At 46.1% G+C, this 13,323-nt stretch overlaps 1 protein-coding gene and 1 pseudogene across 1 annotated transcript; one reads left to right on the forward strand and one right to left on the reverse strand.

Moving 5' to 3' along the window:
* Positions 1-1,190: 1,190 nt before the first annotated feature.
* LOC120430814 (CCR4-NOT transcription complex subunit 7-like) lies at positions 1,191-2,920 on the forward strand (annotated as a pseudogene).
* Positions 2,921-8,661: 5,741 nt separating this feature from the next.
* LOC120430810 (uncharacterized protein K02A2.6-like) lies at positions 8,662-12,906 on the reverse strand. Its single transcript, XM_052711562.1, has 3 exons — positions 11,194-12,906; positions 10,318-11,149; positions 8,662-10,205 (listed from the first exon to the last, which is right to left on the reverse strand). Exons 1-3 carry the CDS (start codon positions 12,904-12,906, stop codon positions 8,662-8,664), a joined length of 4,089 nt encoding a protein of 1,362 aa, XP_052567522.1.
* Positions 12,907-13,323: the final 417 nt, after the last annotated feature.

Below are 13,323 nucleotides of genomic sequence, written 5' to 3' on the forward strand. Positions count from 1 at the left end.
TATGCAGATAGGGCCTTTTGAAAATTTAATCGAGAAATGATGTTAAATTAAGTTCAATTAAGTTATGTTAAATTAAGTTAAATCAAGTTAAATAAAGTTAAGCAAAATTAAGTTCGGAATAGATAAATTTAGTTAAATTTTGTTAAATTGATAAAAACCTAGATAAATAACTTTTAATAAATATAAATTAAGCTAAATTTAGCTTAATAAGAGTAATTTAAGTTAAATAAAAATAAATTGAGTTAAGTAAAGCTTAACTTAAATAACCTAAGAAAAATTAAGTAATTTGAAGTTAAATTATGTTCAATTAACTAAGTTAATCTAAGTTTCTATGTTTAAATCAACTTAATTTTAGTAAATTTAACTAAATTTTATTCTATTTAAAAAAAAATAACTAAATCCAATCAAACTTAACTAACTAAACTAACTAAATTTCACGTGAATTAACATTATTTATCTTAATCTAAATTGATTGAACATTATTAACGTTAAATTGAGTTGAATTTAGCAAAATTTTGTTAAATTAAGTTAAATTTAGTTGAATTACGTTAATATTAGTTAAATTTAGATGAATTTAGTTGAATTTGGTTGTTTTATTTTAAATTAAAATAGACGAAGTTAAATTAAGGTAAATTAGGTTCAATAAAGATAAATTAGGTAAAATAAATTTGAAAAATCTATTAGGTGAAGTTAAATTTAGTTAAATAGAGTTCAATTGAGTTCAATTACGTTATATTTTGATAAACTAAGTTAAATTTTGATAAACTAAGTTAAACTAGTTAATTTAGTTAAGTTTATATGAATTTAGTTTCAACAAGTCAAAATATTTAAACATTAGTTTAAATTTTAAACTTAAGCTTAAATCAGATTCAATTTTTTTAGTACAATTTAATTCAATTTCAATGGAGTGCGGACGGGGGGTGTATCGGTGAATTGCCGCCAGGTTCGCATTTGATGTACGCTAGAACCACCTAGTGGTGATTCTAAGAACTAAATTAAAAGCAACAGATGGCACCACCTTACCGTGATCAGTTACCGTGCATGGCAGTGATTTTGGATACATAACAATTTTATTTAAAATGATTATCTTTAACATAAAAATCATATTTATCGATGTAAAAGTTATCCAATCTGATAATGCAATAATTTGTTTATATTTTCTTAACATAATCATTCGAATTACACTATAAATGACATATTTTGCCATTTCAATATAAGTACTGTTAACGCAACGAGACGGTAGCATTTGTTTATGTTTATATTCACAATGTTTTTGTTTTTCTTCTGATTTTTTACGATACGTTCCGTAGTTATTTAAGTGAATATTGAATCTGTTAGGGGTGTCCGCAGCGGAAGGAACCGGTTAAGTAACGACGTGCGGCATTGATAACAACATGAACCCACAAACGAACGAAGAAAGCGGGAATCGGGACGTCTGACGACACAACCTGGACAAGGAATTCCGCACGATCCGATACATTGTTCAAAAGTACCACTACAAGGCGATGAACACCGAGTTTCCCAGGGTGTTGGCCCGGCCGATTGGCAAGTTCCGCTCGTTCGCTGACTTCCACTATCAGTTTCCGCGCTGCAATGTCGACCTGCTGCAGATCATTCAGCTGGGGTAGACTTTTATGGACGAGGAAGGTCGCACACCGGCCGGCTTCTCGACGTGGCAGTTCAATTTTAAGTTCAACCTCAAAGAAGACCTGTACGCGCAGGATTCAATCGATCTGCTGCAGAACTCGGGTATCCAGTTCAAGAATCACGAAGAGGACAGCATCCGCCTTTTGATGATCTCGGGGATTGTGCTGATGGACAACATCAAGTGGCTCAGCTTCCACTCCGGGTACGACTTTGGCTATCTGCCGAAGATGCTTGCGGACCAGAATCTGCCGGCCGAGGAAAGTAGCGGTTTCGTAGTGTGCGAAACAACTTGCCGACGATCTACGACGTCAAGTATCAAGAGTTGTTAGAACCTCAAGGGAGGTCTGTAAGAGGTCACCGACAAGCTGGAACTGCGCCGCGCTGCCCCCCAGCACCAGGCCGGATCGGACTCGCTGGGATAGGATGGATGTGGTACATGGTTTTAGCGACCGGCAGTGCCAGCTTCGCCGTAAACTGTCCAGCAGTTGGTTTTGCTAGTCTAGAGCTGATATACCTACAACAATGTATTTTAAGGATTTTAATAAGCCGGGCGGGAGTTTTAGGCCTCATTGAGAAACATTCCTCAACCTTTTCAATAAAAATCTGCAGATAAGGGGTGGGGGGTTGCATTTTTATTCAATCCGATATTGTCGCTTCGCCACCACTTCGCTATTTGCTCTCGTTCTTGCCCTGATCATACAACAAGTTTGAGCCCGTCATCATATAGTCGAAGACGCAATCGTTGCTGGCCCACATTTAGAACAAGATCCTGTTCAAAACGTACACCAAGTAGCGTTCGTGTGGCGGTCAAATCCAACACCGACTAAAGTTCTAATTCTCGGAGTTGGGCCCCCCCGGATAAAAAATTACCATTTGATTACCATATTGGATCATACAATGACACTTTGAGAAATGGTAACTATTTGTGAAATCGTTTTTTCAATTTCCCAAAATTAAAATTTAACTATATTAAACTATTTGTGAACTGTTTGATTTAAGGTTACTTTTTGCCAAATAGTACTTAAACCATTTATTTACCATACAACAAACAGTTTTTTGACGAAAATAGTACTGAGTTTTTTAAGGTTACCATTGCTAACCACCCTTATGCCAGATGGTTAAACCATTTGTGAGATAGTAAAAATTCATGCCAACCATATAAATACCATTTTTAAAATAGTAGTCAAACATTTTTGGAAATGGTAGTAACAATATAGTTTAAAGTTCAATTACCATATGAAAAAAAGTTTTTATATGGTACTTTTTTATGCGGGCCCGCTTCTGCAACTATTTGCTGAAAGATTGATATGCCGGTCGGCAAACAAATCCAAATGTTCTCTGGATCAGAATGGTAAACTGCATCGACAGGGGTGCCTGGTGCGCAGGTTCCCGCCTGTCCAGCCATGAGAGGTAAAAAAAACTCGAGCGTGATGACCCCACGTTTTCCTCATCCCCGGAACCTTTATTTATTTTGATCACCGGGAACTGATGTAATCTAATGGATTAAAGTGTGATTAACTTAACATAAATAACTTTCTCGCCAAAATCCGCTCGCGTTCCGTCCTAATCCTTTCACAGCTGAACGACCTCCTTGTAGATGCGTGGCCAAAATGAAAGTATCCTGGATGATGGACATGGCCTTGACCAGCTAGACCGGTTTTGCACTCGCACCAAACATTTAACATCCCGATCAGGTTGTCCAGCACTGACAGCAGCATCCAGGTCCAGGTCCAGCCGATCCTCGATCTAGGTTGTGTTATTTTTTGGTAGTGTCGACCCCGCGGCCCTTTTCGTCCAGACCGGCAACACGTACCGAAAAAAGAGAAGGTTGTACATCAGAATCGACAGGATCTGGGCCACGGCCGATGTTGTCTCGTTCTTCTGGTGCTAATCCTTGTACCTTAGCATGTGCACCTTGAATAGACTGGTCAGGGCAAGTGTGTAACACCAGCATCCAGTCTACGTTGGAATTAATTTGCGCCTCGAGGAGATTTATCAGCGTGTCGTCAGATCTAATAATAATAATAACAAAAAAAATAACTTGAGATTGATTGAAATGGTCTGAACGAGTGGCTTCCTTTGTACTATTTTGGAAGCTGAAATACTTCAAACCCGTCATTGGCATGCAAAACAACTCGCCTGTGGTGATCATCGGGATGACCTGCTCGCTACTGCGACGGACGTTGCTGCTGCTTCTGCTCTGTCCCCCCGGCGTCGCTTCTCGCTTCGGCATGAACACGGCACATTACCGAAAGTCTTTTGAAATGGGTTGTCGGAGGAAAAATATACCTCCCGGCACCCTTCTGCGTCTTGGCCTCGATGGCCTTGTCATCCCTGGTGGCAACCTTCTTCTTAGCGGCAGCAGCAGCTCCAGTGGTACCGGGGCTGGCTTCTTGGCGGCCGGCGGCATCAGCAGCCTTTTTGGACGCAGGGGGGGCCTTTTTGGCAGCAACGGCACCACTTCCGTCAGCAGCAGCAGCTGCTCCTTTCTTAGTGACGGCACCCTTGTTGGCCGATTCGGTCTTGGCAGTAGGGGCCGGACCTTCTTGCATCCCTTAGTGGCCTCCTTGGCAGTCAGAGCAGCAGCCTGCAAATCAGCAGCAACCGGAAGCTTCTCAGCTGGATTCTTCTGGGCGGCGGCATGTTTTTTCTCTGCAGCTGATTTCCTCTCCGGAGTGGCCTTCTTCTAATCCGAGTTAGAAGCGGCAGCTGCAGGCCTTTTCTCTTCCTTTTTGCCGGTTGACCCGCGGACATCCGATTGTTTTTTGTGAGTCACACTTGTATTGGCAAAAACAGAAACTTGGTTTGACATTTGGTTTTGACAGAAGTTGTCAAAAAGTTGGAAAGAGCGAGAGAGAAACGGAAGAGAAATGAGCATGGCGACGGCTGTCACCCGAGTGGTAAAGCGATTTAAAAATGTATGGGGAAAGTCATTAAAAATTCAATATTTCAAATATAAAGCAAAACTGTGGCTTGAAAAGTAGACGTAGTGGTAGGTTATTTTTTTATCGACCACCAGGAGAATTTTTACTCGCCTCCCTTGCATAGTTTCTGAGTTTTTTGATAAAAACTGATTTTCCCCATATAAATTTAAATTTCTTACCACTACTCGTACAGCGCCATCTCTGAGAAATTTCGCCGCGGCATGTACCCCATTGTGAAATCTATTTTTGATAATACTTTATACTTTCCTCGTGTCTTCGCATGTAAATAATGCCCAGCCGATCGGTATTGCACTGCAGTCCAGTCGCATTGTCCAGATCAGAGCAAAGGGAACACCGCAAAAGTAGCACCGCAAAAAGACAATTGTCTTTACAAGACCCCGCGCGGCAAATAATAGCTGCTGGGAAGAGCTTGAAAAATGACACGAAAAAATTGTCACCGCGGTTCTAGCGATACATAGCGCACAAGGCACAAGGAATGGAGTTTACAGCATCTAGATGGAACAGCACTTTCCCTCTCAATAGGGACTGTGTTATAGATCTGGAAATGCTTAATAACAGTAAAAATGGGTAACACGATACAATAGTCCTTGTAATCAGGATTCCGTGTCTTAAAACTCAAACAGAAAAAAAAAATTTGATAAATTACGCAACATTTAGTTGAATATAGTAAAATTTAGGTAAAATTGCATTTAGGCAATTTTGTAACTTTAAGTCGTAAAAAAATAGCGAGAGAACGGAACAAGTGAAGAAAAAATAGGAACAATTGCGCAGCACTTTAGCTAATCAACGCTAATCAGTTGAGTTTCCAGCTGACGAACTCTTGCCGAAGCGACCTAGGCCGGCCCCGGCGGCGTGACGTCCATGAAGTTGTGAGAGGTTGAATCTGCTGCAGCGAGTTGGACTGCTTGGTCGCGGTTGATCCGCCGGGGAACAATGAGTTGGCCACAGACTGCTGCGGTGACCACTGATTCAACTTTCGCTGGAAGATCTTGTTGCTTCGAGTCGGTTCGGTCTTCCGACGGCGAGGTTTCCGCAGGGATTCCTTCAGCGATTCCGTGGTAAACTCCGTCGTGCTGACCTCCGGGGTGGTCGCTTCCACGGTAGTCACCTCAAGTGCAAAAAAACGGCTCCGGCTGCGTGACGTCCCTGAAGTTGCGAGAGGTTGAATCTGCTGCAGCGAGTTGGACTGCTCGGTCGTAGTTGATCCGCCGGGGAACAATGAGTTGGCCACAGACTGCTGCGGTGGCGGCGCAGAGAATTGTTTCGCTCCGGCGACCGTTTCGCTCAGCACCGACATACTGCGCAGGATGATGGGGCAGACGGACTGGACAAACTGCTGGACGGCCGGTTCGACTGCCTGCTCGTACAGCATTTTGCGCTGCAGCGAGTTGACCAGCTCGTCCGCGGTTGATCCGTCGGGGAACATTGAGTTGGCCGAGGCGACGGCGCGGAGAATCATTCCGCTCTTGCAGCCTGGAAAAACTGCCTGCTGGATTGGCAGCGACCGGTTCGACGACCTGCGTAGCAGCGCGTTCAGCATGATCCGGATTGTCGCCAATGTTGCCGGGAGTTGGGTCAGGCCACGATGGCCGTTTTGGTCGTCGGAGATGCTGTGCGCCGCTTGGAAGAGGTGGCGGAGGAGAAAGCTGCCAAGTCATCCCGGTGTTCCACAGGCTGGAAAAATAATCAAATCTGAAAAAGAAGCTTTCATGTGATTATATGTTATGTGATTAATTAATAAGAAAACTTACCTTTAATTTCGCATGCTATTTGTTGAAAACGAAGAAAAAAGCACACTAGTCAATTAATTTTTCTAAACACGTTTGAAAAAGGCAAACAAAAATGTTTGACAGCTTGCGCGTTACGATAACTGAGGTAGTGTGCGTGCTGGCGGGTGATATTGTGTGAGTGTGCAACACAAAAATCGAAATTTTTAGGGTGTGTGTCTTGGCTCAAGAATCTTAACTGGCACTGGCGATGCCCGATAATCGCCCGCTCCCCCCCCCCCCCCCCAAAAGTTAGAGTGGGATGTACCGTAAACCGGGGTGACTTTGATAGGATTTCAATTTGTTTTTGGAATATTTTCCAACAGGTAAGGTTAATCGCCCGCTCCCCCCCCCCCCCCCCCCAAAAGTTAGAGTGGGATGTACCGTAAACCGGGGTGACTTTGATAGGATTTCAATTTGTTTTTGGAATATTTTCCAACAGGTAAGGTTTTTCTCAAGATTATTATTTTTAAAATATGTACTTCGGTGGGCCACATAAAGTCCATGCACTATTTTGGAAAAAAAGTTTTTCAATAGTGTTTAGAAAAATAGTTACGTTAAAAAATCTTAGTTTAATTTCCGGGGTGACTTTGATAGTCAGAGTTTTTCTTGTTAAAATCATATTTAGGATGTTTAAACTTTATTTGTACGTTAAATGTACTAACACTGATTTGCTGATATTGTTTTTAAGAAAAAAAAATCAATTTTTATATTTAGTTAACTAAGTTTATAAGCTTTTAAACAAAATAAATATAAATTTTAGGTAAAATTGTTAAAAAGTCGGAATTTTGCCTGAAATTTGTAAAAACTAGTTTTGTTTATAAAATTATTGATTTATATTGCATTTTATACTGAATTCGAAGCACTTATCGCAAGTTTTCACATTTTACATGAAATTTGTTCAACTGAAATCGCCTATAAATTTTGAGTTTTTTTTTAAATTGTGTTTCAAAATCACATATTATTTATAATTTACAAACTTAAAAACCTTCTCCTATTGGAAAATTGTCCAAAGAATCCGAAAATGCATTCCGTTTTCCGATTCAATATCATGTTCATTGAGAAAATCATGACAATTTGAGAAGTTTAAGATAATGAGTTTCATCACCATTTTCATAACTATAGTTAACTAACTTTTTAAACTTTTCAAAATTTTATGAAAAGTTCTTTTTGAGGTTCTTTGAACACTTCTCTACCACAGTCAGAATGATTTTAAACAATTCCGTACGTATTTTAATTGTATTCTTCATTTTGCGGAAAAATCGCAAACCTATCAAAGTCACCCCGGCTATCAAAGTCACCCCGTTTTACGGTATATGCTCTTTTAGATTAACTTCAACCTATGTCATTATCACTTAAGGTGAAATTTTAGTACATCAGAAAATGGCCGAAAAAGGCTGCCGTTAATTGACCTTAACTTTCTTCAATGATTTGGTGTCTAACCCTAACCTTGACTGTAGCAAAAGCATCTCGTCCAACGAAATCGTTCTTGAATCAATATTATATGATTTACCTTCACAAAAATTTAATCCCCAGCAAGATGTGATCGTCAACTACTGATTACAACACATTTTTTGGCATTTAATCTCACAAAATCACCAAAAACTCTAAAATTATCGGCCACCTTACATTTTAATTCGCTGGCTGTTCTTCTTCGCCTGATTCTCAGCACATTATTTTTATTTTTCACATGGTTTTCCCAACTGCATTTCACTCATTTATATTAAAAAATGCACTTACGGGATGGGCTCCATACTGAATCACTAGAAGTGTTTTGTTGAAAACTTCCCGAAAAACTTATTCGCAATATTTCACGCACATCGAGCCACCGAAAAAAATACTGTTGTTGTGTTTGCCTTTGTTCGTACACACCATGGCTTTCATGGTGTGCAAAAAATCATTTCTTTACAAACCTTTGGAAATGTCATACCAGTATTCTCGTATTTTGTTTGGATTTATGTCTAATAATCCATTTTCAAACGCTCATTAACAGCGCGCTGCAGCGGCAAAAAATGTTTCCACTGTTGCCAACATCGTGTTCTTGTTCTTATAATAATAAAAGTGTTGCGATTCCGCAAATGAAACAGGAGATAATTACAACGAACAAATATAGTTTATTACTGACTACTCCTAATTACTAATTCTTCCCAAGATAGTTCGCCTTGTCGGCGCGAGTGCGGGAGTAGAGTGACGGCACAGATCGAGTGCATCCGGTTGGATGACAGATCGGCGACCGCTGTCACGATGACATCAGTCAGCTGGCAATCGGGGCGAAATAGAGTCGCACCCCAACACCTCCCCTTTTAGTAGAGCTGGTACGGCTCGTAGCGGACCGGTGTAACCCGTGACCTCGACGAGCGGCGCAGCGGCACTTCAGGACCCGGTCTTGCCGGCCGTGGTCGTCGATTCTTGTTGGTTGTTCGAAAAAGCTCTCGCAAGAACTCTCGCTGTAGATCGCTCAATCCCTCAGGTTCAGCCGGCGGCGGCGGCGCTGCTTCGGTCATAGTGGAATCTCCAGATGGTTTTAGACCCCAGGCGCCTAGCAGAATGTCAAGTGGGATGGTCTGCTCTGCTTGATCCGGTACTCCATCGCAGTCGTCATAGCGCGGCCGCAGCTGGTTGCTGTGTGAGCGGATGAGACGCTGTCGTTCGAGGAGCCACACATTATACATGACTCGTCCAACACATTCGATCACTTCTCCGGCGACCCAGCTCCAGTTGTTACCTTGGTGCTCCTGAGCGTACACCTTGTCTCGCACCGCAAAGCTCTTCTCCTTCGCACCGTGCTTCGCGTTGAACTGTTGGTCCTGCTTGTTGTTGTTGTCCTTGGTGAACTTGCTCGGCGGGCGCAGCAGCTCCAAGGATGTGCGCATTGGTCGGCCAAGTAGGATCTCAGCAGGCGATTTCCCACCAGGTGCGTTCCGACACGGCGTTGATCTGTAGCAGTTGAGAAAGATGTCGAGAGCTTCGTCCAGATCTTCCCCTCCCGCCCGAATTTTCTTGACTGTCCTCTTGAAGGTGTCAACAAAACGTTCCGCCTGCCCGTTGCTTTGGGGGTGGAACGGTGCTGTTTTGAGGTGCATGATCCCGTTGGACTCGCAGAACTGCTCGAAGGTGTCGCTGGTTAGCTGCGGGCCGTTGTCGGTCACCATCACTTCCGGGTTTCCGAACCGAGCAAAAATTTTGCGGAGGATCGAAATGGTGGCAGCTGTGGTGGTGCGCTTGGTCGGAATGATCTCCGGCCACTTGGAGAAAGAATCGACCACAAGCAGGAAGTAGGTGTCGTTGATGGGACCAGCAAAATCCGCATGTACCCTCTGCCACGGCTTTTCGGGGGTCGGCCACGACTGGAGCTTCGTTTTGGTGTCAGCTTTCGCAACCGACGCGCATTCCTGGCAGGCGCGTACAAGAGCGGAGATTTGGTCATCGATGTTGGGCCAGTAAACGAGAGTGCGCGCTAATGACCTCATCCGATCGATGCCGGGGTGCCCTCGGTGCAGTTGTTCGAGGACCTTCTTCTGCAGCTTCTTCGGGATTACAATCCGGTCACTGTACATCAGCACCTTCTGGGCCAAGTACAGCGAGTCACGACGCGCGAAGAACTGCTGGACCTCCGGTGTTCCGGAGAGGGATTTCGCGTCGCTGGGCCAGCCTTTGTCCACGAACTCCACGACTTTCTGCAGTGTCCGGTCCTGGCTAGTCTCGGCAGCTATCGTGTGGTACGAAACTGGCAGATGCTCAATGGACTGGCAGACGACATTGCAGATGACGGTTTCCACCTCGATCGACGCGATGACGTAGTCCTCGTCAGGCTTGATGTGGGAGTTGATTAAGCGTGAGAGGATGTCTGCATGTCCGAAGTGGTCAGTGGAGATGTGTTCAATCCGGAAATCCGGAAATCGTGAGGGCCCACCTCTGGAGGCGGTTGGCCGTGTACGGTGGGATTCCACGCTTTGAACCGAAAATCGCTAGCAGCGGTTTGTGGTCGGTCTGAAGAACGAAATGCCTCCCGTAGATCATCCGGTGGAACTTTGTGGCCGCGTACACCAGACCCAGGGCTTCTTTCTCGATCTGGCTGTAGCGGGACTCTGCTGGCGTGAGGCTTCGGGATGCGTGGTAGATGGCCTTCTCCGACCCGTCCGGGAACCGATGAGCGATGCGGGCGCCAATGCCCACATTCGACGCGTCTGCGGACACCACCATTTCCAAGCGAGGGTTGTAGTGCGTCAGCATGAGCGGTGATTGGAGGATTTCCTTGAACCGGTCGAAGGAACGCTGGCAAGCGTCGGACCACTGGAAGCTGGCACTTTCCTTGAGCAGCTCGTCCAGCGGCTGGCGAAGTGTACGCATCTCCCGAATGTATTTCCCGTAATAGTTGACGGCGCCCAGATACGACCGCAGAGTCGGGACGTCGTGAGGCGGGGGCATGTTGACGATGGCCTTCACTTTGTCCGGGTCTGGGCGGATGCCCTCCGTATCCAGCAGCTGGCCCAGGTACTTGACCTGGCGCATGAAGAATCTGCATTTCTCGAGCTTGACCGTGAACCCGTACTCCTTGAGCCGCTCCAGGACACGGTACAGATTCTCCTTGTGCTCCTCGGCGGTACGACCACCGACCAGGATGTCGTCGAGATACGGAGCTGTACACGGAACACCACCCAGCATGGTGCCCATGATCTGCTGGAACGCGCCGGGGGCGCTCTTGACACCGGGGGAGAGCCGGTTGTAGCGGTAGAGTCCCAGGTGCGTGTTGATCGTGACGAGTTTTCTGCTGTCCTCGTCGACCTCGACCTGTAGATATGCATCTGACAGATCGATGTGGCTAAACATCGTGCAGCCCGACATCTGGTTGAAGATGTCCTCCGGGAGAGGAAGCGGTAGTTGTTGGACTCGAGCGCGTTGTTCAAACCGGTTGAGTAGTCCGCACAGATGCGAACGGAACGATCGGGCTTGCGGACCACCACAATGGGAGCGGCCCAGTCCGAATAGCTGACCGGCGTGATGATACCCAGATTCTCGAGTCGCTTCAACTCGTCCTCGACGACGGCCTCCATGTTGTACGACACCGGCCGCTTCGGCCGGAACACGGGCTGGACGTCTGGCTTGAGAACGAGGCGCACCTGCGTTTTGGTGCACAGGCCCAGGCGATCGTTGAACACCTCGGGGAACTTGGTTTTCAGCTCGACCACTTGCTGATCCGGTGTTTGAGTTCCGACCAGCTTGCAGAACGACGAAAAGGGTACGTCCCAGAGCCCGAACTCGTCCATCAAGTCGGAGCCTAGAACGTTGAGAGAAAGGTCAGCGCTACAAACATAGCAATTGCTCTCCTTGTGCGTTCCGCCGATGGTGTAGGTTGCTCTGAACATCGCCTCGATGCCCAGTTTGTCCCCGGAAGCTGTCTGCACGTTGCAGTCCGGTGGAGACGTTGGAGGTGACCCGACATTGACCCAGTTCTGCCTGGAGATGATTGTGATGTCTGGGCCCGAGTCCAGCTGCAGGTCCACTGGAACTCCGTTGATCGCCGTCTCCACGTAGCTACGTTTGAGGTTCTTGACGGTGACTATCTTGGATGCGTGGTTCTTGACGTGCTGCTGCTTTCCTTTGAACGGCTTCGATCTCGACTTCGACGCGAAACAGGAACAGTACCCCTCCTTATGGCCGGTGCGGCCACAGTCGCGGCACTTGTGGTCCTTGAACGAGCACTGGCTGTTGTAGTGCATCCCGCCGCAAGACCAGCATGGGGCGTTCGGCACGTCGGACTTTCCGCCAGTCCGCTCCTTCTTCCGGAACTTGCCGTGGGGAGAACTCGTTCGGACAGCCTGCGTGGAGGCGGTAGCGACGGTGGAGGTAGACTGGCCACCGATGAGCCCGGTGTCCTTTTTCAAGTTGATGATACTTTTACAGTCCTCCACTACCTTCTCCAGCGTGATGTCCGCCGTCTCGTTGATTTTCGAAAGCAAGCGCATCCGGATGTCCGCGTCCTTCGGAGACGTCAGCCCGCACACGAAAATAAGGCATTTGAACTGGTCTTCTTTGAGGTCCTTCAGCTTAAACTCGACACAAGCTCGGTTGACCTTGCAGGAGTAAGCGACGTAGTCCTCGCCCTCTTCCTTGACCGTCTGTAGGCACTGGTACCGACGGTGAAACGGAGAAACCGGACTGCCAAAGATGGACTTGAGCTTGGCAACCGTGTCGTCGAAATTAAACTTTTTAGGAAGCTCGGGCAGGATGAAGGATGTGTACCTCTCGTGTGCGGCGGGACTGAGCTTGCGCAGCAGCAGACGCACTTTTGCGTCGTCATCCAGCTTGCATGCATCCTCCGTAAACAGATCTGCATACCGGGAAAACCAGGCCTCGAACGAGCTCCCCTTCTCCAGGTCGTACTCGAACTCGGTGATATTGCTCGCGAGGGAATCCAGTACGAGCTCGCTGCCTTGGTTTCCTCCTTGTTTCTCCATCTGCTCCGTAATCCGCTTCATGAGGTCCTGCTGGTTGGTGAGAATCTGCAGGATCGTCTCCTTGAAGTCCGGCGGCGGAGTTGGCGTCATGGCGAAACACGTGCACGGCGCACAGCGAACGGCACGGCACACGGTACTGTGCAGTCAATTTTCGCGAGAAAAAGAAACAAGCCGGTCGTCACTCACGACCTCGTCGCCACTGTTGCGATTCCGCAAATGTAATAGAAATGATTACGAACGAATAAAGACTAACGTTTATTGATTACTCCTAATTATACAAATAGACACGCGATAGTTCGTCTTGCCGGCGCGAGTGCGGGAGTAGAGTGACGGCACAGATCGAGTGCATCCGGTTGGATGACAGATCGGCGACCGCTGTCACGATGACATCAGTCAGCTGGCAGTCGGGGCGAAATAGAGTCGCACCCCAACAAAAAGATTGAATGAAATTTTATTCAACCAATAATTCAAGCAAAACATTGTAAAACGGCCATTGTCATTTTTCAA

The sequence above is a fragment of the Culex pipiens genome, unplaced genomic scaffold, assembly GCF_016801865.2.
Source record: "Culex pipiens pallens isolate TS unplaced genomic scaffold, TS_CPP_V2 Cpp_Un0127, whole genome shotgun sequence".
NCBI classification, from domain to species: Eukaryota; Metazoa; Arthropoda; class Insecta; order Diptera; family Culicidae; genus Culex; species Culex pipiens.